Below are 27,018 nucleotides of genomic sequence, written 5' to 3'. Positions count from 1 at the left end.
TACAAAGAACACCAAGAACGTTTTATTCACGGAGGCTACCATCTGCATGGCACAGAGAGGCCTGGAGGTTTCAGGGGGCATGGGAGATACTGGCTGAGGGGCAGGAAGGGAGTGGAAGAGCCCAGCAGTCGGTGGTTGGCAGCTACGTTGTCTCATAGGAGGGCTCAGGTCCATCTCCAGCCCCCAGCCCCACTCCTGCCTGCTTTTCTCAGGCTGTGGCCACCAAGACCCCTGGTGGCAGGCTTCCTGCAGCCAGAACCTGGCTTGGATGCCCACTTTGTCTATAGCTCCTCCTCCATTCTCAGGCAGGTCCCCTGGGATGAAGGCGGAGGGAGAGATGGAGGCACCCTGGACCGGGCCAGCAGGTGGAGTGCCGCTCGCCTTGCTCTTTTGTTCCCAGCTTGATCAGCACTGGCTCCTTGGGGGAATGCTGGAACAGTCTGTGGAGCCTGCAGGGAGAGAGCCAACAGCAGCGGGCCACTGTCATGCTCTGCAGTAGCCCCTCGGGCACCTTTTCCTTTTCTGAACGAGATGGGCAGCATTAGAAGCAACCGGTGACAGCCTCTCTTTTCTCTTTCCTTAAACCCCAGCATCCTCTCCTGCCACATCACTCAGCCTGTGTCCCAGACACAGCTCTTTCCAAACTCTGGTCTTTGAAGAGGTCAGATAACTACGATAAGAGCAATGATAGCGACCTGGAGAGACCCCAGTTCCTCCACTTGCACTGTGTGGCTTTGAAGATCCTGAACATCTCTGAGCCTTAATTTCCTCATCTATTAAAAAGAGGGAAGTAACTGCACCTGTCTGTAGAGATCTCTGAAGGGTCAGATGCAAAAGACATGAGAAAGGGCTTGGTGCATTCCACAGAGGGAGCAAGGAAATGTTAGTTGATGGAAAAAAAGGAAGGAGAGAGAGATAAGGAAGGAAGGAAGGGTCTCGCCTGAGTTGATCTACTGAACAGAGCCAGACCTGTCATCTCCACTTTTATAAATGAGGAAAGTGAGGCTCAGTCTCTGGGGTGAAGAGTTCCTCAAAGTCACTCTTCCAGTCCAGGGTGCTTTCCACAAATTACCGTGTCTGTCCAGTAGGCACATAGTCTGACTGAGTGCCTCTCCCACCAACCCCAGCATGCAGCTGTGGGTGGGTGGGTAGGAGGGTGTGGGAACTCACATCCTCATTTCTTGATGCTTTCTTTTTGCCCCTTTGCTGGTGGCATCTGATTCCCAGAGTTGGGCCCCCACTGACAAGCCAAGCCCATGCTCACCTGCTTCTCACTTGCCTTGGGAGTTTAAGGTTCTGAGGGCTTGAGGGTGGGGTCCTCAGAACGGAAGACAATATTCTTCTGGTCCTTGGGCATCTGCAGAGAGAGGAGGCAGCTCCGAGGGCCCTGCCCCAGGCCGGGCAGGTGTACCTGGTGGAACTAGAACAGCCTGGGCAAGTCAGGAGCAGCAAATGGTGTGTGGCGGGCGCCACCTTGTGATCACCGTGCAGTTTGCATGCCGCAAGGCAGGGCAGTCTTTCACACAGGTATCTGGCTTCTAGTTCACTTAGCCACTGTCCAGGGTGCTAGGGCACTGCAAGGCCAAGGCACAGTCCTTGACCCACTAGAGCAATGGGAAGGCATTCAAGTGAAGTGCACAGTGACAGTAAGAGTTGTAAATGCACGCAAGAGACTGATAACCCAGCCTGGGGGGATTCCATTGTGCTGAACACACTTTTTGAAAGAGGCGTAGCAGTGTGCCAGGTGAGAGGCAGCACGGCAAGCTCCCTGAAGCACTAGCAGGTCCAAAAGTGAGGTAGGGGGAGATGCAGGGGCAGCCAGAAGTGGATTGGTAGGTGCAGTAGGGGTGGGGCAGATCAGCCCAACCTTGGCCTCAAGGCTCAGATTTGATCCTAAAGACTCCCTCATCTGTTGTCCTGGGGAATATCTGTCTCACTTCTGTCCTCTGGGAAGCCACCTTATCTCCCAGGTAGACTACCCAGAGGCCAGGGGCCATGGGAATGGCTTGATGGTGGCTTACTTCCATCGACACGGAATTGTATTACTTGAAACTGAGCACTGCTGAAGAGTATACAGCACGGAGAAGGTGTGAACTTAGAATAAATTATAAAGATCAAAACGGAACCAAGAGGGAATTCCCTGGTGGTCCAGTGGTTAGGACTTGGAGCTTCCACTGCTGCGGCCGCCCCAGTTCAATCCCTGGTTGGGAAACTAGGATCCCACAAGCTGTGCAATGGCCAAAAAAAAAGAAAAGAAAAAAAATAAAACAAGAGAGAACTTCTACATATGGGAATTGATAATGTTTTTTAGTTTATTTCATCAGCATTAAATCTGTGTGGTTTCTAATTGTGGTGTCTGAAATAGTTTAAGTTCTGACTTCAAATATAGAGTGAAAATAATTACACTGCTAAAAAAATAAAGTTTATTCAGAATGTAATAACACAAAACACTTCTTATGATAGAGAGATAAAGAAAAAGAGCAGGATACCAAATCGAGTATAATATCATCTCAGCTATGTATGAAAAATCAATGCCGATTTTAAAAAAAGGGCTGGAAGGAAATATATCGAGACTATTAATAGTGCTTGAATGACGGTGATGGGATTTCTTTCTATTTTTCTCTATTTCCAGATTTTCTTTAATGAGCTTCTATTCATGTTATAATTTAAAAAATAATTTAAAGAGAGTGAATTGAAAAGGCTTATTAGTTATGTACATAAAATTGGATTACCCTGAAAACTTCTGGTATGATTTTAAAAATACAGAGCCAACTAATCATAAGAGATGCAAATCAAAACCACAATGAGCTATCACCTCACACCTGTCAGAATGGCTATCATCAGAAAGTCTACAAATAACAAACGCTGGTGAGGATGTGAGAAAAGGGAACCCTGGACACCGTTGGTGGGAATGAAAATTGGTGCAGCCACTATGGAGAACAGTATGGAAGTTCCTCAAAAAACTAAAAATAGAACTGCTATATGATCCAGCAATTCCACTGCTGGATATATATCTGAAGAAAATGGAAACACTAATTTGAAAAGATATATGCACCCCAATGTGCATAGCAGCATTATTTACAATAGCCAAGATATGGAAGCAACCTAAGTGTTCAACAACAGATAAGCAGATAAAGAAGAAGACGTGGTATATAGAGAGAATGGAATATTACTCAGCCATAAAAAAGAATGAAATTCTGCCATTTGTAACAACATAGATGGACCTGGAGGGTGTTATGCTTAGTGAAATAAATCAGAGAAAGACAAATACTGTACGTTATCACTTATATGTGGAATCTAAAACATAAAATGAACGAATGAATATAACAGAACAGAAACAGACTCACAGATACAGAGAACAAACTAGTGGTTACCAGTGGGGAGAGGGAAGGGAGGAGGGGCCAGATGGGGTAGGGGATTAAGAGGTACAAACCACCATGTATAAAATAAGCTACAAGGATATAGTATACAGCACAGGGAAATATAGCTATTATTTTATAATAACTTTAAATAGAGTATATTAGAATATTGAATCACTATGCTGTACATCTGAAACTAATATAATACTGTAATTCAACCATACTTCAGTAATAAAATAATACAAAGCCAAATGAAGGACCATGATGGGCAGACCCTTGTCTCAGGGGCCACAGACACAGGCTAGGTCCTTGCCCTTGTCAGGAGGGGGAAGTGCAGGAGGCAAGAAGGGCCCTCTGTGTCATCCTCCATCACCTAATGCAGGTAAATACCTCTAATAATGATTCGTGGGGAGGAAGGCCATCCTGAAGTCACAGAAAGCCCAGACTGTGGCATGTTTTTTGTTTTTTGTTTTTTGCTGTACGCGGGCCTCTCACTGTCGTGGCCTCTCCCGTTGCGGAGCACAGGCTCCGGACGCGCAGGCTCAGTGGCCATGGCTCACGGGCCTAGCCGCTTCGCGGCACGTGGGATCTTCCCGGACCGGGGCACGAACCCGCGTCCCCTGCATCGGCAGGCGGACTCTCAACCACTGCGCCACCAGGGAAGCCCTGTGGCATGTTTTTAAAGAAACTGAGTTCTGTGACATTCTACTACTTTTAGCTTCTAGAACAATGTTTCTCAAGTTGGATTTTTGTACGGACACTTCTCTGGATGCTGGGAGAAGTGTTAGTATAAGACCACCTGGGAGCTTGTTCCCATGCAGAGTCCCAGGCCCTACTGAAATGGAATTTCTGGGCTAGCCTCTGGGAAACTGAGTTTTTCCAGGTGGTTCTTATGGATACAGAGGCTAAGCACTGCCCTGTGATTCTGAACCCAGGCTGTATATTAGATTCACCTGGGAGGTTTTAAGTACTGAAAAATTCTAATGCCCAGGCCCTTCACAAGACCAATTAACTCCAAGTCTCTGGAGGCTGAGACCTGAGCTTGGAAAGCTTTTAAAGCTCTCCAGGTGATTCCAATGTGCATGTAAGGACCCAAACCCACTGGTCTTGGGCAGTGGTTCACAGATGAGTTTTTCATCAGAGTCAGGTGGAGGGCTTGTAAACAGTGCTGGGCCCCACCTCTTGAGCTGTGAAATCAGGAGCTTTGGGTGGGACTTGAGAATTTATATTTCTCACGAGTTCCCAGGTGGTGCTTCTGCTCTGGGGAGCACAGGGGACTAGGCTTTGGGAATTACTCTAGAATGCTTTAGAATGAAGCCTTCAACCCCCAGGAGACACAGCCTCCTGGATAAAGGAGCAGGATGACACAGGCTCTGTCCCCCAACCCTCAGCTTCCTGCTTCCCAGGCCCCAGCCCAGCTGATGTGGTCCAGGGAGAGGGGAATGCAGCCACCCTTGTGTGGGGGGACAAGTCAGTAAAACTCACCTCCCAGTAGATTGCATCCTCAAAGCAGTTCTCATCAGCGGCTTGTCCCCAGAATGGCAATTTCAAAATGACCCCTAAAGGAAGTTGGAGGTCAGGGATAACTTCTTCTCTACCTACCCAGCCCTTTCCCTTGACGGAAAAATCCCCTCAGTCTCACCGCTGTAAGTGCAGAGACAAAGGGTTTCTGGGAGCCTCAGCTGACCTCTGGCACACACTCTTAGGTCCCCCAACCACAGGACCCACCTTCTCTGGCCCAGCCAGTCCCACTCACCTACGATGATGCCGCCCACCAGGGCCATGGCCAGCGACACAAAGAGACCAGCAGCCTGGAACTTGCCCTGTGTGCTTGCGTTCCAGCTCAGTGTGGAACTTCCAAAGCCAAAGGCAAAGGCAAGCCTGGGGTGGAAACAGGGGGCAGGTCAGGGCCCCACGGAGAGGCCAAGTCACCGCCTGCTGCCACCCCACACACGAGTGGACACCAAGGCTCAATAACCCCTGGGCCTCAGCCTTCCTGTCTACAAAATGGGGGCACTGGAAAGATCAGATGATCTCTAAGATCCTTATGGAAGGACAGAGGTTGAGGAGAGAAGGCCCATGAAATAGTGGTCCAGACTGGGCAAGAAAGGGGATAGAGACACAGTCTTGGACCCGAAAGGAACAGTAGGAAGGAGGAATGGAGAAGGAAGGAGGGAGCTCAACCTCCCTCTGCCTCCTCCATTCTTACCCTTCCTGCCCATACAGCTCAGTGTTGGCAGAGGCTGCCGTCACAGCACCCACAATGCCACCTATGATGCCGGGCATGCCATGCAGGTTGTGAATGCCACACGTGTCCTGGATCCGCAGCCGGGACTCCAGGAATGGCTGGAAAGGGGAGATAGGTGCTGCTCAGGCAGGGGGCTGTGGCACGATGTGGGGAGGCCAGGATTCTGGAGGCTCCAAATACAGAGAGACCCCGGATTCCCCAGTCCCCCACCCACTCCCTAGGGACCGCCCCCCACTGTCAGGAACACAGAGACCCCAGCATTCTCCAGCCCCCAGCCCCTGGCCTGGGGCCCTCACCGTCAGGTACACAAAACCCAGCGTGGAGATGATGCCGCAGATGAAGCCGATGATGAGGGAGCCGTAAGGCATGAGCATCATCTCGGCGGCGGTGCCCACGGCCACCCCTCCCGCGAGCGTGGCGTTCTGGATGTGCACCTGAGCAGGGCAGGCAGAGCGGGCAGGAACTCAGTCCTCATCCAGAGTAGCGTCCTGGAGGAGCTGACCGATAGCCCAAGTTGACCTCCTATGCGTGGGTGCCACCTGGGAGCCAGGGATGGCTCAGAGTGCATCTCAGCAAGCCAGGAAACTGCGGAGGGCTCCAGCCTGGGCCCAGGCTTCAGACAGCCACCCCTGTGTTCTCTGCACATGTGCCACCCACACCAGCGCTCTGGGCTTTTTCCGTGTGCACAAATCAGTGTTCTTGTGTCCATGCCAATGAGTTCCATCAGCACATCTGCATGTTCCCTTTTTATCTGGCTGCCACACATCCCTGTGTGCCCAGGTTTGCATGTCTGATGTTCTCTACGTGTCCGTGTGCCAACGTCAGGCACCTCTGGGGCCTATTCATTCACACGCACCCATGTCAGACTCTGTGAGCCTACACCAGCACCAGCTGACTCTCTGAGCGCCTACCTGCGCCATGGACTGTGTCGCTGGCTTGTGGGGATGTTGTTTCCTCTCCACAACAAGCCCAGGAGGTAAGTACAGTTATCTTTTGACGTTTACAGATGAGGAAATTGAGGCACAGGGAGGTTAATGGACTTGCTGAAGACCACACAGCTAGCAAGGGGCAGAAAGGTGTCTTGATCCAGGTCTTCGTGGAGCCACAGCCCCTGACCTTGACCCTATTCCATGTCCCTCCCTGCATGTGCCCACGTCAGCGTGTCTGATTCTCTTCCCCCTGCTTCCTGAGTCCCCACCTCTCTGTGCAGTGATCGGCCAGTGCATCCAGGGGCTCGAGGCTGTGTCCCGGAATAACGGGTACTCCTGGCAGTGTCTCGACACACATGTGCCCATGTCTAGAAGCTAGTGTCAGAATGGCAAATAGAGAGGCGGTTGTCTTTTTACAGAAAAATCTACCAACACCCATGGGGTTTGGCCCCTCCCGCTAATGACAGAAACACATGTCCCAGTGGCGTGATATGAAGGACACTGGGCAACATCACATTCCCACAAACCTCCCAAATGCATCGAAGGGATACCCCCCTTTGGTGTGTGGGATAGGGCAGGTGAAAGCAGTGCTAGGAAGGCTGAGGGCCAGTGTCTGGGGGATCAGAAGTTGGCAGAGGAGAGGTGCTCAGTCCAGAAGAGCTGTCAGCACCCAGGCTGTGGGGAGGAGAATGAGAGGAGCCAGTTCATCCAGAGCAGCCGGCATAATAGAACCTCTAAGAACGTGGTTCTGGACTCTGCCTAAAGCCAGCTATGTCATCTGGACAAATCATTTCTCCCGGAGCCTCCGTTTCTTCATCTGCAAGATGGGTGCGATAACCCTTATGCTGCCTGCTTCACAGCGCTGTCGGCGGGGCATGGTGATCAGTGCCCACTGGGCACAGGCAGTCGTGGCCACAGCTCCCCCCAAGGCTCCCCACTGCTCCCCCGCCCCACGCTCACCATATCCAGCTTGCCCTTCTTATGCAGGACGCTGGACAGCGCCACCGCAGTGAGCACACAGGCTGCCAAGGAGCAGTAGGTGTTGATGACAGCTCGGTGCTGGGCGTCTCCGTGATTGGACACAGCTGAGTTGAAGCTGGGCCAGTACATCCACAGGAAGAGGGTGCCTGGCCAGACCAGACAGGGCCGGTGGGCCCGGGAGAAGAGGTGTTAGATGGGCCCAACGGAGCTCAGGCAGACATCCTGTCCTTTAGCTACAGAGATGTCAGATGACTCACACACCCCAGCTATTTCCCACCCCTGCAGCTTTATTCATGCTGGGATCTTCTTGGAAGGCCGTCCCTGCCTTACTTACTACCTAACTCCCACTAAGCCTTCCACTCTGCTCCAGGAAGTCTACCTTGACCCCATAACTGGGCAAAATGCCTCCCACAGCACCTTGAGGGAGAATCCTTTTCTCCACTGTAGGGAGATTATCTGGTGGCATGGCCATCTCTCTACTACACTGTGAGGCGCTCCTTGGAGGCAGGGCTGGGTTTTAAGAGACCAGAGAGGGTGGCTGATACGTATTCTCTGGAATGAATGGACACTGGAAATAGGAATGTACACCTTGCCTAGCCTAGGGATGGAGTGAACAGTTCCTGGTTACCACTGTGTCTGCCCTGGGACATCCTAGGGAACACACAGGATGACTGACCAACTTCTTCCAGCCCCATGGGGGAAAAGGACAAGTATCTGGGATCCTGGAAGTATCTATAGGCGACCTCTGTCTGCACTTCCTCCAAAGGGAGCTGGCAGCCACCTCACAGAGCGCATGGGGATCAGCTGTGAACATGGCAGCCTGAACTGCTTATGGTGACCTTCACCCGTCACAGTGGTCCTCACCCGACGTGGCAGCCCTCAGTCATCAAGGCGGCCCTCAATCATTATGGAAGCTCTCACCGATCATGGCAAAGAGGTCCGAGTGGTACACAGAGCTTGGCCTGTCCTTGCTCTGATATAGGTTGGGTCGGTAGAGGATCCAGGTCACTGTGAGCCCAAAGTAGGCGCCGAATGTGTGGATGGTCATGGAGCCCCCTGCATCCTTCACCTGGGGTACAAGGGGCCTGTAAGACTCTGACACCTCCTCTCTCTCCCTCCTCAGAGCACTCTCCCACCTCCCCCTACCCACAGACAGAAGTTCAGCTGTCTTTTGACTCCACAGGCTACAGGAGGGAGCCTAGGGCCCCTTATAGACCAATCAACTGGGAAGGGGAGAAAGTGGGGATCCCCTGTACAGCTATACTTCAATAAAAAAATAAAGAGGGGGATCCATGAACCCAGGCTGTAAGCCTGTCAGCAAAATGCCAGGGCATCCTCACCCAACAGATGAGGTTTATGGCCAGATGGGGAACCCAGGCCTGGAAAGGACTTGCTCGGTCACACAGCTGGAAGAGGTAAAGCCAAGCTAGGACCCAGGGCAGCGCCCTATCTGGTCTGTCACCCACTAGTTTCCAGCTTATCTTAATTCCTGGGACCTCGCCGCTGCCCTCTGGGGTCTCCCCTCTCCACATTTCTTCCTACACACCACTCCTGGTCCAACACCACCCCATCCGGACTGCCATTACCCGTCTCCCCTGCATCCTATCATGCTCCTTGTCCTCCAACCTCCCAGCCCACCGTCCACCCCATCCCCTCTCCTCTCCCCTGTCCCCCAGAGTCAGAGCAGGCAGATTTGGTGCCCTCCCCATCTGTCCATTCCTGGGCCTCCTGCCCTACCCGACTCAGCCCACTGCACCTCTGGACCTTAAGTCTCAAGTTCCTCCTTTACAAAGTGGGGCAGGTCCTAGTGACTTAGCAGAGCTGTCTTGAGGATGAAACTAGACAACTGGTGTAAAGCACTTGGCAAGCATGTGGCACTCCACAGGGGTGGATGATTGACTGATTTAGTCTTCCTCCCTGCCCCCAACCTCCCCTCTCTTCATCTTCCTCTTCTTCCCCACTCAGGAAATCTCCATCAGGATCACAGACTCGCTTCTTCGCTTTAGATGGGAAACCCAACCTTGTGTCCAAGGTCACAGAGCTAGCTGTTGAATAGTTGACAGAGCTGAGTTTCCTGACTCCCAGCCTGGTGGGTACCTCTACTAGCTATGTGACCTTTGGGGAGCCCCTTACCCTCTCTGAGTCTCAGTCTTCTCATCTGTAACATGGGGGTAATAATTGTGTCTATCTCAGAGATGAGAATTAAATGAGATAACCCACGTGAAGCATTCAGAGCAGGGCCCAGGCAAGGGCAAGTGCTCCTTAACTGTCAGCAGTCATTATTGTGTTTAAACTTGGCTCAAAGAGAGGCCAGAAGACTGTCATGGATTGAAAGAATTTCTGCAGCAGATCAGGGAGGGGTTTTGAGGGCGAAAGGAGCCTTCTCTGCCTCTAAATTCACACCCAGGATACTACTTCTCAGCCAATTTCAGATCTCATCTGTTGACCCCACTGTGTACCCCCTCACCTAGCCTCACTTCTTTCTCTCTACCCACCCCAACCGGTCTCCAAGGTCTATTTGTTCACCTTCCTTATAACTCTTATATCATCCACTTTCTTCTCCTTGTACTAACCCAGTCCCATTATCTCTCACCAGGGTGACTAAAACAGCCTCCTAACTGGACCCTTTGCCTCCAACTGTTCTCTTCACCACAGCCAAAGTGACATTTCCATTACATGTGTCTGACCATGTCACTCCCCTGCCTGAAACCTTCCATAACTCCCGACTGCCCTCATGATAAAGTGGAGACTCTTTGGGACTTCCCTGGTGGTCCAGTGGTTAAGACTCTGCACTTCCAATGCAGGGGACTCGGGTTCGATCCCTGGTTGGGGAACTAAGATCTCACATGCCGCATGGTGCAGGCAAAAACAAACAAACAAAAAAATAAAGTTGAGACTCTTTAACACAGCCTCTGAAAGTCTGAAGATCCATGTTCGTCTCCCTACCCCGTTTCCTCTGCCTCAAATGCCTTTGCTCATTCCTTTGCCTGGTTATCTCCTACTTGACTTCTAGCTTTGATATCTCTTCCTCCAGGAAGCCTCTCTGACCTGCCAGGTGCTGGTTCAGGCCTTCCTCCCCTCCCTCCAGGCCACCTAGCCCTGGAGCTCAATCCTGTCTCACTGCATGGTCACTGTCTATTTGCTTCCTGGCCCCCTCACTAGACTGTGAGCTCCTTCGGATCGTAACATGAGTCCTGCTCACCTCTGTATCCTAGTGCCTGGAGCATTGCCTGACATGCAGTTAGACTCCAAAATTCATTCCCTCGACAAATATTTCTTGAGAACTTATTAGGCATTGGGCCAGGTGCCAGGAATAGAGACTGTCCAGATAAGATAAGGTTTCCCATCCTTATCATATAAGGATACATGCTATGAAGAAGATAAATTAAGGCAATGAGAGAGAGAGTGACTGGGAAGAGGTAAGGTAGAAGGCAACACTGGGTAGGAGAATCTGGGAGGGCCTCTCTGAATAGGTGAGATTCCAGTTTAGACCACAAAAAAGGACTGGGGTGGGGGGATGAGCATTCCAGGTAAAGGGAACAGCAAGTACAAAGGCCCTGAGGTAGAACCAAGCTTGGTGTGTTTGAAGAGCAGACAGCAGGGTATGGCCAGAGCACAGAAAGATGGGGAGACAGTAGATGATAAGCTTGGAGAAAAGGCTGGGACCAGAACATGTAGGGCCTTATAACAAGTTTGGATTTTATTTGAAGTGAAATTTTAAAAACCAGTGTTTTAATCCGGGGAATGGTCTTATATGCATTATTAACAGGTCACCATGGCTGCTGGTGGAGATTAGCCTGAGGTGGTGGGTGCGGCAAGGATGAAGCCAGCAAGGGACTTACTTCCCTGGCCATCCAGTAGTTAAAACTCTGCGCCTCCACTGCAGGGGGCGTGGGTTCAATCCCTGGTAGGGGAACTAAGGTCCCACATGCCTGGCGCAGCCAAAAAAATAAATAAATAAAAGGATGAAGACAGGGAGATGAGTCAGGAGGAAGGGATATGGTGGCTTGGACTAGTCTGGTGGCTGAAAAAAAATGACAAAATGAATGATTGAATGTAGGGTGGCCTGAAAACAAAAACCCTGGCAGTGGGACTTCCCTGGTGGTCCAGTGGTTAAGACTCTGTGCTTCCACTGCAGGGGGCATGGGTTCGATCCCTGGTTGGGGAACTAAAATCCTGTGTGCACAGCATGGCCGAAAAAAAACGAAAAGAAAAAGAATGGAAAGCATGTGCTCACAATAGTGGAACAAAAAAGATTAGGGTCCTGGATCCCAGATGATACTGAGGAACCACTATACAAGCCCTGATCTCCCTGCTTCTGAGAAATAAACTTTTGTATTAAAAAACAAAAAACCCCCCAAAATCCTGGGGGTTTTCAGGCAGAGTCCAAATATAGAGGAGCTGGGGGCTAAGAAATGGATGGGGTCCCTGAATAATCCCTACACCTGCAAATATACCAAAGAGGTGTCTGAGCAAGAGTCAGCAGCCTAAGGTGCCCCTTACCTGGGCCAGTGAATTGGCCAACTCCAGGGGGCATCATTCCTGCCATAGAGGTCCATGTGAATGGCACCTCTGGAGTTGTGCAACCTGTGAAGCTATACATATCCACCTTGGCCACTCCCCTGGAAACTTTTCTTACTGATGTGCCCCTTCAATATACTGTGCCTTTTTCTTGGCAGAGCAATCTGGGAATATGTGTGTGGAAGAGGATGTGCAGGAACATCCCATTCTTTCCATCTGATATACAGGAAAGAGAAAGAAGAGAGAAAATCAACATGTGAGGAACCACTTCTCTGCCTAGCTGGTGGACTGATGTACCAGGTGGACTATCATTCCTGCCCAATAAATGTCATTACTCCCGCTTTACAGATGAGGAAACTGAGATTCAGAAGGTTAAGTGACTTGCCAAGCTTGAATTGAATTCAGCTGGCATGTCTCCCCAGCTCTCTCTTTCTCTGTCCCCCTCCTGCCGCCACCCAAGTGTCCCTTCCACCCCCATCCCTGTTCTGACCCCTGCTCACCTCTAGCAGGCTGAGGAGAATGAACTCATTCACTGAGAAGAGGGTCACTTGGAAGAGAGTCATGATGAGTAGCTGGACAGGGCTGACTTTGCCCAGAACTGCCCCAAAGGCGACACAGACAGAGCCCACACAGAAGTCCGCATTGATGAGGCTGTGGGGAGACAGGTCAGGGGAGGGGCTGAGGCCACAGCAAGAAGTGGCACTCCAAGCCCTGGGGTTGAACCTAGACTTTGGTCACTTGTGGGTTTGGGCTTGCGGTCTAAACTTTCTGAGCCTCAGTTTCATCATCTGTGGTAATGGGCACATAGCATCTTAGAGCTACTCTAAGAATTGAAAGAGGGCTTCCCTGGTGGCGCAGTGGTTGAGAGTCCACCTGCCGATGCAGGGGCCCCGGTCCGGGAAGATCCCACATGCCATGGAGTGGCTGGGCCCGTGAGCCATGGCCGCTGAGCCTGCGCATCTGGAGCCTGTGCTCCGCAACGGGAGAGGCCACAACAGTGAGAGGCCCACGTACAGCAAAAAAAAAAAAAGAATTGAAAGAAATAGCATGTGAAGTATCCAGCACAGCAGTGGTACATACTAGATGCCACACGCTTCCTTTGCGGCCCCATCTCAGGCCCCCACGCCTCCTTGCAGGCAGCTTGCGTTTAAGGCATCCAAGTGGTCTGGCTGCTGTTGTTGAATGTGGCCCATATTTGGGGCCTTGCCCTGCCCTCCGTCTTCTACCTGCCCTTCCAGAACCTCTTCTCACCTGCCTCCTCTTCAGGAAGCCTTCCCCAATTCCTCTAACCAGATGTGGTCTCTGCCTCCGAATCCTTATCTCTCACTGTGCACACACCTCTCCTGCTGGCTACCAGGGCCTTGCTTGGGTTTGAGTTATCGTGACCTCCTCCTCACCTTACTTGGGAGAGAGGATATGTGTCCAGGGAAGAGAGAGGGGCCTTCCTGCAGGCAGTAGGGAGCCGGAGGCTGGGTGGAGGGAGGGGGCAGAAAGGCCAACAGAGAGAATGGAGGCAGAGGGGCACATAGGCGCTCCTTAAGTGTGAACCCTGAAAGCCCAGCCAGCCAGCAGAGGTGGACATCATGTGGTCAGAGGAGACCCTGTTTCCATCCGTGTGTCCGCTTTGCCTAACCCAGGCCTCTGTGGGCCCTGCCAGCAGCAACGCTGTCCTGGATTCCAAGGCAGACTCTCAGCGTGGCTCTCCGAGTCATGAGCGTTGTTAATTGGGGTTCGTGTAAGAGCGTTGTTAATTGGGGTTCGTGTAAGTACAGCAGGGGCTACTACTTCCTTAAGGCAGTCACATCCAGGGGAGTGCCCCTCTCCCACGTTCAGGTGTGTGTGTGTGTGTGTGTGTGTGTGTGTGTGTGTGTGTGTGTGTGTGTGTGAATCAGGAGGTGAGAAGTAAGAAGCCAGCTGATTGTAGGGTCAGTGCGTGGAGTGGGGGCAGGGCACTGTTCCCTCAGGGTCCCTCCCCAGACAAAGGATGTTCACTGGAATGTACGCTTCACTATGAGCCTTGTTCACTGCTGAGTCCCCAGGGCCTGGCTGCATGAACAATGACAGCTGCTAAGTGCCAGGCACCTAAATGCCTGCTCACTACTGCTCAGGCCCTCCTGTACCACATCTGAACCAATGATGGGAAATGGAGGCTTAGAGAGGCCGAGTTATTTGCCCCAATTCCCATAACTGCAGCCAGAAGACCATCTGACAGAGGTGACCACTAGGAAGGAGTGAGAGGGAGAGTACCAAAGCCCACACCTGGGCCATCAGCTCCCAGGAGATGGAGATCTGGATTTCACCTCTCAGGCAGAGCCTGCAGAGGGGAACTACCCTGGAGTGACAGGTACGATCTGGAGGACTCGGCAGCAGGGACAGGACAGAAGCCAGGAGAAGGGTCCACAGGTCAGGTCTGGGGGCGACATGCTCATCTCAGCCCTGGGCACCAGAGATCAGCTCTGGCTCAGTTGGTGAAAATCATTTCCCTGAAAACCAATTTGCCAAAACTCAAGTTGTCAAATGACTAACTTGTTAAATAACTGGTTCAAAAAACTTAACTCACAAAAGTTTACAATAATTCCCTTTGAACATTTTAAAAAGCATTTAGCCATAGCTATTTTGCTGTGGTGGCCAATTAAATATATTACAGATATTTTTTATGCTTTGGGTCTATGGCTTTGGGAATGAGAATTTCTTGTGTATCTTAAACAGTAGAGTGATATGCATGTCACGGATTTTATATACAAAAAGACTGACTTCTTGGTTCCGAAACATTTTCTATCTAGTCGACTATTTTTCCTGTTTCTCTTAATTCATGGAGTCACTAACTGGCTTAAGTGAATTAATATTTTGCAAATATTTGGCATATGTTTAAAATTTCAGGCACCTGGCTTATGATACCTGGTTGGTGCCCTATATGTGACAGCAGGGATTTGCACTTTAAACGTGGTTTATAACAATTTGCCTCTAAACCCTTTCTGTGAACTTGGTTTTCTGATTTTCTCCCATGCAACACAAATTGCTATAGGTTTCACAAGTTGCCATGGCCTAGAGAGTTTGATAAATGAGACATTCAGTGAAGTGACTGCTTGGCAACTTGGTTTTTGGCAAGTTGGCAAATTTATTGTATAACCTGGTGGTGGTGTTGGGGGGAGGGATACACTGAGGCTCCTAGGAGGTCTCCTCAGACAGAGGGAGGAGCTGAGTTATCTGATGTGAGGGGGTGGTGGTATTCACCAGACCAAGAGATTATCACAGAGAAAAGTGATGTGGATAGAGGTGAGAAGAGATGGGGATAAGGTGCCCCCTGGAGGCTGAGGCAGGGAGGGGCTTCAGTCTTCGGTCTCCACACCTGCTTCAGCTCTTTCCTATGCCTGTTCCGTGGGTGGGGATACGGGCAAGTCAGGGAGAGGGCAAGGCAGGGAGAAGCACCCCATTCCGTCCACAATGAACCTTAGGAGGCTTGTTCAGGCAGCCCTACACTCCTTCCCCTCCTCTGCCACCCGCAACACCGCCCCCTCCATGGGTTCCATGGGCTGAGGTTTCTCAGGGCAATTTTGATGTTTGATGTGTCAAAGGGGAGGGTCTGGCTCTGGCCCCTGGAGAGAAGAAGCCTGGCCTTGTGTCCCTGCAGCCTGCGTCTTAGGAGGAGGGAAAGCCTCCAACAGCACTTGGACACCATTAGAACTCCCACCTTGGGGACTCGTTGATCAGGAAGTGAGTGAGCGAGCGTGTGTGGTGTATGTCGCAGGGCCCCGGGTACCCTGGATGGACGATGAGGACCCAGCTCACAGCCCCAAGCGCCGGGCTCCGCCCCTGGACCCTCCCCTCACCCGGGGCCCCGCCCACTGTGCCCGCCCCGCCGCCGGCGCCGCCCTTACTTCTCCACGCCCAAGAGAATGTAGCGTCCGTCAAAGGAGTGGAACCATCCCTGCATGAGCAGCGCCCACTGGATGCCGAAGGCCGCCAGCAGGAAGTTGAAGCCCACGGCGCTGTAGCCGTAGCGCTGCAGGAAGGTCATGAGGAAGCCGAAGCCCACGAAGATCATCACGTGCACGTCCTGGAAGCCTGCGGGGAAAGCGCAGCCGAGGGTCTTGGCGGCCCGGCGAAGGCCCACCGTAGCCTTGGGTCTGGGCCAGCTCCGCCCGACATAGAGCCTGTGTCTTCCCTGCCGCTGGCCGGGGCGGGCCGCCCCCGAAGCCGGTCCCGCCATGCCCGCATCTGGATCCTGAGGCTAGGCGCAGTAATGAATGGCTCTACTGCAAGTAGAGGAGCCATTACTACCCCCATCAAGTCATAATATACAAACTACTATGTATAAAACATATAAACAAGGTCCTACTGTATAGCAAAGGGAACTATTCAATAGTTCTATTCAATATATTGAACAGAAACTATTGAAACTATATTGAAACTATTCAATATATTCAATAGCCTGTAATAAACCGTAAAGGAAAGAATATGAAAAAGAATGGACTTCCCTGGTGGTGCAGTGGTTAAGAATCCACCTGCCAATGCAGGGGACATGGGTTCAGTCCCTGATCCAGGAAGATCCCACATGCTTGTGGCAACTAAGCCTGTGAGCCACAAGTATTGAGCCTGCACGCCACAACTATTGAGCCCACGTGGTGCAACTATTGAAGCCCGCGTGCCTAGAGCCCGTGCTCTGCACCACCACAATGAGAAGCCCAAGCACCGCAATGAAGAGTAGCCCCTACTCTACACAACTAGAGAAAGCCTGAGTGCAGCAACAAAGACCCAACGCAGCCATAAATAAATAAATAAACTTATTTTTAAAAAATATATTAAAAAAAAGAAAAAATATATTTATATATATGTATAACTGAATCACTTTGCTGTACACCAGAAACTAACCTAACATTGTAAATCGACTATACTTCAATTTAAAAAAAAAAGGCCTTCTGGAATGGACTGGTCTAGGGGAACAGAGGTGGGCCCCCCGACTTTAGACCACTTAGACCACTGGGTTTTAAGGCCAAGAAATGCCTGAGGTCCCCCTCGGGAGATGACAGCTCCCCCTCACCACTCTCACCAAGGGTGGGTGTGGGCAGCTAGGCATTTCAAACTGGGGCCAGGCTGTGGATTACACCCAGGGTCTAGGGCCTTGCCCCCTCAACTCCATTCTTCTACTATGGAGAAGTTAGTCTTATCTAGCCTAGGAGTCCCTTGACTGGCCATGCTTATCAGTTGATCACCCCCAGAAACATCGCCACATCCCACCCCCACTCCCAGCAAGCACACCTTCCAGCATCACTGAGACCTGAATTAGATGTCTCTGGAAAGTCACTTAACATACTTGATTCTCAGCACCTTCTGCAATGCTTACTCACAGACGGTGCAGAGATTAAATGCAGATGTGTATGTAAAGCACCTAGCACAGTGTCTATCCCATAATAGATGCTCCAAATGGGCATGTCATTATTTATTGCTACTTGATTATCATTTATTGTTACTTAGGTATAGTCTAATTCTCAGTTCTGACCCAACCCTTCTACCAATTCACAGTGTGGCCTCAACAAGCTACTTCCAGGACTTCCTGGGCGATCCAGTGGTTAAGACTTTGCGCTTCCACTGCAGGGGGCATGGGTTCGATCCCTGGTCAGGGAACTAAGATCCCGCATGGTGCAGCAAAAAAGAAAGGAAGGAAGGAAGGAATAAGGGAAGGGAGAAAGAAAGAAAGGAAGGGAGAAAGAAAGAAAAGACAAGCCACTTCCCCTCTCAGAGCCTCAGTTTTCTCAATGATAAAACTAAAGGGATGGATTAGAATGATCTCAAGTGTCCTCCTAGGGCTAACATTGCATGGTTCTAGATTCCCAGAAAATAACAGAAGGCAAAGAGCTTTGAGAAGCAAAGACAGCTACAAAAGTATAAGCCACTAAAAGGAACTACCACAGGTGTCACAGGACACAGGGGCCAGATGGAAGCGCTCTCATTGGCCAATTCTGGGACAATTTGAGCACCAAAATAATTAGGTTACCATAACAAATTAAAACCATAAAAAAATAGGAACTCAGAATAGGTAAATATATAAATGAGATAGCAGGGAGGGCTCTTGCTTACAGCAGAATGCTGCCAGCCTGACAGTTAAATGTGGAATGAGCGCTGAAGTTGGAAAATCATAATTTTCACAGCAAAGATTCCATCAGTGGATGCTGAAATCCAGGGACAAATTTTTATGAAGAGCAGGACATTTGCCTTGTCTTAAAATGGTCTCCCTATAGACTGCTTATGAGTTGCAAGGGAGGGGAAAAAGCACCCAGTAATTATACGGCAGAGAAATTGGGCAACATCTTGACTGGGTGATCAAAATGAACATCACCAGTGAGGGACAGATGGACAATGTGCTCCTTTAGGGAGATACTCTGAAAAGGACATATCCCCTCTGTGGTGCTCTGGCTGAGAATGCATAATCCCACTCTAACCGTGAGGAAACATCAGACAAAAAATGAGCAACATGTTATTAGAAAGGGGTGAGACTGTATTCTTGAAAAAAATCAATATCGTAAAAGATAAAGAAAGGCTGCCCATTTTGAGCATCTATTATGGGACAGACCCTGTGCTAGGTGCTTTACATGCACAGGAATGGTCCAGATTAAAGTGGCTAAAGAGGGAGAGGGAAGGGTAAGCTGGGACGAAGTGAGAGAGTAGCATTGCCATATATACACTACCAAATGCAAAATAGATAGCTAGTGGGAAGCAGCTGCATAGCACAGGGAGACCAGCTCGGTGTTTTGAGACCACCTAGAGGGGTGGGATAGGGAGGGTGGGAGGGAGGCACAAGAGGGAGGGGATACGGGGATATATGTATACGTATAGCTGATTCACTTTGTTATTCAGCAAAAACTAACACAACATTGTAAAGCAATTATACTCCAATAAAGATGTTAAAAAAAAGAAAAAGAGGCTAAAGAGACAGGTCAAATAAATTCAACACCTAACACTAGACTGGATCCTGGACTTGGCTGGGGTGGGGGGTGGGTGCAGGTGCAGGGGAGTGCTACAAAGGTTGTTACTGCGCCAACTGACAAAATTATATAGGGACAGTATATTAAAGTACTGTGCAATGTAAATTTATGAAATTGATCACTGTGGTTATAGAAGAGAATACCTCTATTCTTAGGAAACATTGTGGAGTACTTAAGGCTACAAGACCATGATGTGTACAACTGACTCTCAAGTAGTTCAGGGAAAAAGTAAGTGTGTGTATGTGCTTGTGTTTATGTGGGAAAAGAGAGAGAGAGAGAGAGAGAGAAGAGCAGATAGCTTAATCGGAGTTAAAGAGTATACAGTGTACTATTTTTGTCTTAGCAACTTTTTGTAAATTTGGAATGATTTCCAAATTAAAACATTTTTTGAATAAAAGTGAACTGCAGAGCCCACCAGACCTGGCCTACCCGCCTGCCTCCTCATTCTTCCTTTCCTCAGTCCTCCCCTCCCTCCTGTGCCCCGGCGTCACTGGCCTCCCTTGTGCTCGGTCCCACTCCGGGTCTTTGCCCGTGGTGGTCCCTCCACCTGGGATGCTGTTCCCACAGAATGGCCAAGCAACTTCTCTTCCTGCAGATCTTGGCAAAATGTCACCTCATCACAGAGGCCTTCCTGACCCCTGAGTTTAAACTTGGTTCTTTCCCTCACAGCACCCTCTTGTTTCTATTCTAGTTCTTATTACAATTTGTAGTTAGGTTTGTTTGTCTAGCCCTCCAGACTATAAAGCTCAAAGAAGGCAAGGCCAAGCCTGTTTTGTTCACTCTGGTATTCTCCATTGTCTATGAGAGTGCCCAGGTAGATGTCCCATAAAAATCCAGGAATGAATGAATGAATGAATGAATGGTTACTGTCATGATCTCAGCAGCACCCAGATATGCCAGCCTAGGGCCCAGGTGGGATTTCACCATCAGGGGAGGCTGCAGGCCTTCTACCGTCCAAAGTCTCCTACCCACTGGGCGGATAGGCCCTGGTGCCCACAGCAGCCTGGCGATGCTTACGCTTGCCAGCCCCCATCTGCCCTCATCTGTCTCCCCTGCAGGCTTCCCTGAGGCCCAGGCCACAGCCATAGACCCCTTGGCTAGCAGCTACCTGGACGAGGCTGAGAGAGGAGGCCCTGGCACATTGCTGGGTAAGGGTTGAGGGCATAGCAGATGATGCAAGAGAGCTGTGGGTGTCGCCCCAGTATGGTGCTCTGAGCTTTGCGCTTCTTGCGCAGACCTACACAAACAAACAGCAGCTCAGCTTAGGTTCACAATGTGTGCAGCTGATTTCATGTATTATCATGTTTCATGGTTTATCACGTTTCTAACTGTTGTGGAGGAAGCTGAGCTAATGTATGTGAAGCACCATACACGGTGTTATGGTTATTCTTGGGAAGAACTGATGGGTGACAGACTGGAAAGAGAGGGAGAAGACACATTCAGACCACAATTACAAAAGCAGGGAGGGGACGTGGCAGGAGGGCAGAGCTGTGGGTAAACACAAGGAAGGAGGAGGAGGTTGCCGGGGTGGGAGGGAGGTGCTGGGACTAACGCTGGTTGTGGGAGTCTGAGATGACCCCAGGGGTGGTGGTGAGTGTCTGGGCAGGGTAATGTGGGAGGAATGGATCCTGGCCTTGGGGCTTGGAGCTGGGGTCTGAGATCAGGCAGACCTGCAGACAGAGCTGGCAGCTGGAATGTGGGAATGGTGAGTGGGAGCCAGAAGCCGAGGATCTGCTAGCTTGCCTTGAAGCTAACAGACCAGACAGGGAAGCTGCTGGCAAGGAGGTGGGGGGAACCCCTGGAAAAAGGTAGCATCACAGAAGGTGGGGGCCATTCAAGGAGCGGGGTGTCAGCTGTTTGGTGGCAGAGGAAGCATGCGGGCAGGGGCAGGGCTGAAGAGTACTGGAGGCGGCCTTCCTGGGGGGTGATGTGCAGTTTCAGGGCTGCCTTCGTTCTCCCTGTGGAGCAGAAGAGAGGCCTCAGCTTCCCAGGGCTTCTCCCTAACTGTCCCCACCTGGCCAGTTCTCTGTCCTTCTCTGTGACTCCCTGGCTGTCCTGACCTCTGTCTCTGACCCTCTCTGCAGGTGTCTCTTTCTCCTCCCCCCACCTCAGGCACACAGATGCCAGCTTCTCTCTCCTTGGGCACCTTCCCTATCCATTCTCTTGCTCATCTCTCTTTATCTCCCAAAGTCCTCATTAGAAGTACTACTTTATTAACTTATATTTCATAAAGTTTGATGCTACTGAAAATGCTTTTAATAATAATGGTCTGGGGACTTCCCGGGAGGTCCAGTGGTTAAGACTTTGCCTTCCAATGCAGGGGGTGTGGGTTCGATCCCTGGTTGGGGAGCTAAGATTCCATATGCCTTGTGGCCAAAAAAATCAAAACATAAAACAGAAGCAATATTGTAACAAATTCAATAAAGACTTTAAAAATGGTCCACATCAAAAAAAAAAAAATAGTGTGAAGGTCTGGAGTGCATGAACTTCAGAAGGGACATACCTCTCTGATCTGCAGTTTCTTTTTCTGTAAAGTGGGGGATAGTAACAGAGCTCAGAGGTGTGTGGTGCACATTTAATTGGTCATCCAACCAAAGCCCTGGGCATAGGCCTGGCCCTTTAGCCGTTGTGCAATCATATTAGCTACTGTAATACTTCTCTTTTTCTCTTTCAAGACTGACTAGGTGCTTTGCATTGCGTTGGCGACTTGCTGGAGGACAGTGTAAGTTGTTAAGACACCTCCCCTCTTCCCCCTCCTTCCCCAGCCTGGAGTGACTCAAGCAGCCCAGCCCAGAACCTGCTCTCCACTGGGAGGTCCCTGATAGGGCGAGTCTGGCACCTGGCGTCCAGCTCTGAGAGCTGCCACAAGGGGGCATCAGTACACAGCTGTTCTGCACCCGCTTCCTTGCTCACTCTTCCCTATGGGTCCCTAATGAAGCTGGCCTGAAGCTGGCCAAGTCTCAAAAATCTCTGAAGCCTGAGGACAAATCTTCCCATGCTGACGGGCTATGGCAGCGCTCCCTCCTCTGCTGCCTCAGCACAGCAGGAGTGGTGCCCTGCAGCAGCCTGGGTACCAGCCCTTCCCATGCTCTATAGGCCAGCCCAGCCTAACCTGTTGCCTTTGAAACCTACCGGCCAGCCCCTCAATTCCCCAAGGCTCTGTGCCCACCTCCCCCATGCCTCAGAGCCGACCACAGAACCACCCCATCACTGCAAAACCTCCTGGGGAGGTGGCTGGGGAGTAGCAATGCGGCAGAGACTGGGGGAAGCTGGTTGGCTGTGCAGTGGGAGCGCTTGGCCTCGCCCCTGCCTGTGCCACTGACCAGCTGGGCCAGTCTCTAACCTCCATCACCGGCACCATAAAATGGAAACAAATACACTCCCTGCCTGACAGAGCATGCAAAAAGCACTTGTAAGTGGGGAGAGCACAAAGGAATTTAAATGCTATAATAGTTCAAACTAATATTGGAAGAGACATTCCTCAGCCACATCTCTAAAGGGATGCTGAGCCTGCACTTAAACACCTTCAGCAACAGAGCACTCACTCCCTTCTGAGTAAGCTCGATACCAGCATTTACTGTCCTCTGTTTTCATGCCATGAGACGTGCCCTCCCAGCCACCTGTCATCTTCAATCTTCCAGGAGAGCCTGTGCATTAAAGAACATTCCCACTTCACAGATGAGCACATTGAGGCTCAGCATGGTTAAGGAGGTGGCTTACTCCATTTAGTGATGGACCCAGATCTGTTTAATTCCAAAGTCAACCACCAGGTTACACTGCCCTCTGCTTGTGGGAACATTGGTCTTTTATTAAATGGAGTTGAATCTGAGGTTCAGGTTCCCAGGAGCACAGGTCAAGCCTTGTTGCCTCGGTTTCATGAAACAGTCCTTCAGGTTTGAAACTGTGGCACCCTCTACCTTGGGTGATCTCCCTTCTCCCTTAGTTTTCCCAGGAGGCTTCAAGAGCCGAGGCTCTGATGGCTCCTCCTCAGGCCAACCTCCCCCAGACACTGCCTGGAGACCCCCAGGCCCCAGAGCACCAGCCCAGGAGGAAGTTCATGTTCAGCAGCCAGTGCCTGCAGCACGGCCTTTGAGGCCACTGCCAGGGCAGGTCCCCAGCTGGTTCTGTGCCTGCCGCCAAGGGGCCCACGCTTGGGGAGTTGTCTTCAGGCACTCCCGGGCCCCAGCCTGAGCCAGCTGGAGCGGTACTCCTCTGGAAACTGAGATGCCCAGTGTACTCCACTAATCCCTTGGGCGGGAATGAGGCCCACGCAGGTGTTGACAGCCTGGAACCAAGAATCCTGAAAGTACCACAAGGGCTGCTCTCACTCCCCGCCCCTGGGAATTGCCTTCAGGCCCAGGAATCCAGGCACAGGGCCCCACCTGGGCTCCAACTCCTAACCATGGCCACTGGGAGCAAGAGGGGCAGGAAGAGAGGGGAAAGGTGAGACTAGGGGGAGGAGGGCAGTGTAGCAGGGTGGGCTCAGGTCCCCGGAGCTCCTACTCTGGCTCACTAGTTTCCTAGCTGAGTGACTTTTGCAAGATACTTCCCCTCTCTGGTCTTAGTCTCCTCACCTGTAAAATGAGAGTCATAACATTGCCTTCCTCATGCAGTGGCGGTGATGACTTATGGAGAGATTGCATGTTGGTTTGAGTTGCTGCCACTACTTCCTGCCCTTGCCAAGGAATCCTGAGGCCGAAATTCTTTCCCTACACTCCTCTCCTCTCTGTCACTTCCTGCTCAGATGACAAAGAGCGTCCCGGCCGTGGCAGGAGAAACTCAAGGCCCTCATTGATGGCTGGGACTACCTCATCCCGCTTAGCGACCTCCCTCCCAGTCTTTTCACAAACTTAAGCCGCTCAGCCCACATCCCCGCATGCTCTTTCCATGGACCCCTTAACAGCCCTGCTTTCCCCTCCTCACCATCCCACTGCTCTCCAGGAAGCTGTCACAGATCTCTTCTGCACAGAGCACTTGACCTTGCTGAAGCCTGCGGTGTCGGGGTGTACCTCTCTGACCAGAGTGGCCATAAGCCCTGGTTTGCTGAGACAGTCATGGTTTATGCCTGTGTCCTGGCAAATTACTACTAGCACAAATTTCCTACCTCTTCACTCTCCAAAGTGTCATTTGGTTGATAAATTATACGGCCACCCTATAGATAAGTGATCACTGAGTGAATAAAAGTAGAGCATGCATGCAAGGAAGTGGGTGGGTGTGGAGAGAGTGGGGATAGGAGCTGGGGAGATGTGAGGATTGTACCCCCTACTGGCGTGGTTCTGTAGCTCCTATTAGAGGATCTTGAGACCTTCCACTGCACAGACACATGGGGGACCTATAAACGCCCATGGGAGGCCTCGGCCCTGACGCTTTACCAAGGGGCTGGCTCTGTGGCCAACAGAGAAGCAAGAGCTGGAGGGAAGGAGTGAAACAGGCAAAGGAGGGTCTCAAGCTTGCCTGCCTCACCATTTGCTGGGTCAGTCCCCCGCCAAGAAGCATAAAAGTGGGCAATGTGAAAGGTGGATTTGGAGTCTAAACTCCAAGGCTACAGCTGTCAAGATCTCTTAAAACATGGCCCTGAGTGGAGCCCAGTAGAGGCTGTGGTGTCACCAATGCTGGGCACCCTCTTCTCTCACCTCCCTTCTTTTAGGCACCATATTTCTGTTAACGAAGCCTGTGATTTTGCTGGCTTTTTGGGAGGCACTTAATGTGGCTGGCTCCCACGGGGCCTACAGTCTCCTCCACCTCTACTTCTTTTCATGCAGGCTGCCATCCTGAATGTGTGTACTTATTTAACTGGATCTGAGTACAATGGGTAGAATCCCATTACTGAGGGTGTATAAGCCATGGAGGGAAGACCAGTTTGTATAGGTGACTGTTCCAAAACCAACAGTCCATGACTATGTGAGCACCAACAGTTAGAAAGATTGTCTTTGGCTGCTGGTAGATGGTGTGGAAAACTAGAAAGCACAAGGGCATGAAAAGAGTCCTGGGCTGGGAGTCTGGAGGTTGGGCCGACCCGAGTGACCTTGGGCCAGTTCTTCTAACTCCTGAATCCTAGGGCCTCTGTGTTTAGTGCTCTTCTAGCAATTACTCCATTATGAAGTGAGGATTCCATGCCCAGCACCAGGCCAGAACTTTATGTGCAAGGTCTCAACCCACTCCTGGGAGGTAGGATCTATTATTATCGTTACTGGACAGATGAGGAAATTGAGTTTCTGCATTGTTGACATTTGCCTAAGGCCACCCACCTGGTTAATGGCAGAGCCATGATAGAGGTGAGGTCTGGTGATTCCAGGGCCATGCTCTTAACCACAGCACCACAGATGCGAGAGAATTCAGGGGTGCTCTTTCTCCCTCTCCAAGCCAAAAGGTGGTAGGTGCCGTGGTCCCCCACACCTCTCCCAGCAGCAGGGCTGGTAGGCCAATGAGCCACCCCTGCAGCCCTCGACATTGGAACTACCCCCTTAACATGGAGAGCATGGACACAGCTGGACAAGGGAACCAGAGTCACCCACTGGTTGGTGACCAAGATGAGACTCAGGTCTTTGGAAGATATCAGGAAGGGCTCTCTGACAGGGAGGCTGGAGGTCTCTGGCGGCACCTGGAAGGAGTGAGCTCTCCCTGGTGAGTTTTCAGGGGGTGAAAGGAATTTGTGTACATCGGGCCACTTCCCAAGCTTGATCTCCAGACACTGGGAAGTCCCCCTGGTGGGGAGCCTAAGAGGGGCGGGGCAGGGGGGCCTGTGGGCAGCATTTCCTCCTCCGCTCCCGCCTGCCTGCCCGATGTTCCTGAGCAGCAGGCTGCGGAGGTGAGGCCGGGCGGGGCCCTCAGCCCGGTGGGGACAGCTCGGATATGCCGCAGCTGGGCCTGCAAGGTGGTGGGACTTACTCGGGTACCGATAGTAGAATTCGTTGTCCAAGTCGCTGGAAATGTTCCTGGACATCCTCTCCTCGATCCAGTGGGCGTCGGCATCCAGGTCATAGCGCACGAACACGCCGAAGAGGACCACCAGGGCCACCTGCAGGAGCAGGCAGACGACCGGCAGCCGCCAGCGGAGATTGGTGTTCCAGGCCATGCTGCAGGGGGCGCCTGGCCGGGACGGGCAGCAGGCAGTTCGGACGCTCGGAGGCGAGAGAGGCTTTTAAGACTTGGGCAGGGGCGGGGCGGCCGAGTCCGGTTGCGGAACAGCTGATCCGGGAGCCGCCCGCGCGCTCGCCCAACCGGGGAGGGGACCCGCGGCCCGCGGCTCGCCCTCCGCCCAAGGGCCTCCGCGCTGGGGTGGTGTTGACGGTGGCGGGAGTAGGGACCGAGAGGGCAGAGGGCAGGGATTAAGGCGTCCAGCCTCTGTGGATCCCATAGATACCGGGCAGCACTGCCTTTCCTCTTCTGTTCCGGTGAACAGAGGAAGAAAAAGCCGATCATTTGCCTCCCACTGAGATAAAAACGAAGGCATTCCCGGGCATAAATCATCATCATCATCATCTTCTTCATCTTCATCTTCTTCATCGTCGTGCCTTTCTTTTCCTGATTACAAAATTCACACAGGGTACATGAAAAACCAGGAAAGTTCAAGAAACTGTCACACACCAGGGAAGCCTGAAGAGACATGACACATCAACGTGATGTGATACCCAGGATTGTATCCTGGAACAGAAAGAGGATGTTAATGGGAAAACTGGAGAAACCCAAATAAAGTCTCAAGTTTAGTTACTAGTGTTGTACCCTCCTTGGTTTCTTAGTTGTGACAAGTGTACCCTGGTTATGCAAGTTAGGAGGGACTGGGTGAGGGGTACAGGGGAACTCTCTGTACTATCTTTGCACATTTCAGGTAAATTAACATTATTCCCAAAGAAAAGGGTATTAAGAAAAAAATATATATAAAAGATTGCAGGAACAGTTTAAGAGCTTTTCACAAGTTCATTTAACTATGATCAGGAATTATCTATTGGTTACTATAAGTGATCTTGATATGAGTCAAGATAGAATTTAACCTTGGA

General features: G+C 51.1%; 1 protein-coding gene across 1 annotated transcript; it reads right to left on the bottom strand.

Moving 5' to 3' along the window:
* Nucleotides 1-26,198, bottom strand: RHCG (Rh family C glycoprotein). The gene is made up of 11 exons (XM_027089229.1): nt 25,910-26,198; nt 15,917-16,103; nt 12,539-12,689; nt 8,439-8,586; nt 7,497-7,663; nt 5,904-6,041; nt 5,569-5,705; nt 5,116-5,240; nt 4,845-4,918; nt 1,265-1,357; nt 1-449 (listed from the first exon to the last, which is right to left on the bottom strand). The coding sequence occupies exons 1-10, from the start codon at nt 26,094-26,096 to the stop codon at nt 1,289-1,291; spliced, it is 1,383 nt and encodes a 460-aa protein (XP_026945030.1). The 5' UTR covers nt 26,097-26,198; the 3' UTR covers nt 1-449; nt 1,265-1,288.
* Between the last annotated feature and the right edge of the window lie 820 nt (nt 26,199-27,018).

This window comes from Aethalodelphis obliquidens, unplaced genomic scaffold (genome assembly GCF_003676395.1).
Source record: "Aethalodelphis obliquidens isolate GAN/ISIS:26980383/991018 unplaced genomic scaffold, ASM367639v1 scaffold65, whole genome shotgun sequence".
Classification (NCBI taxonomy): Eukaryota; Metazoa; Chordata; class Mammalia; order Artiodactyla; family Delphinidae; genus Aethalodelphis; species Aethalodelphis obliquidens.
This window is presented reverse-complemented; position numbering and strand designations above follow the sequence as displayed.

What these genes read in the sequence shown, in the direction of transcription:
- RHCG (XM_027089229.1), bottom strand. Translation starts at nt 26,096, where the DNA reads ATGGCCTGGAACACCAATCTCCGCTGGCGGCTGCCGGTCGTCTGCCTG. An exon ending in AGAAGGGCAAGCTGGATATG is followed by an intron (nt 6,042 to 7,496) that starts GTGAGCGTGGGG and finishes TGCCCTGCTCAG; the next exon opens with GTGCACATCCAGAACGCCAC. An exon ending in GGTGGGCGGCATCATCGTAG is followed by an intron (nt 4,919 to 5,115) that starts GTGAGTGGGACT and finishes AACTTCCTTTAG; the next exon opens with GGGTCATTTTGAAATTGCCA.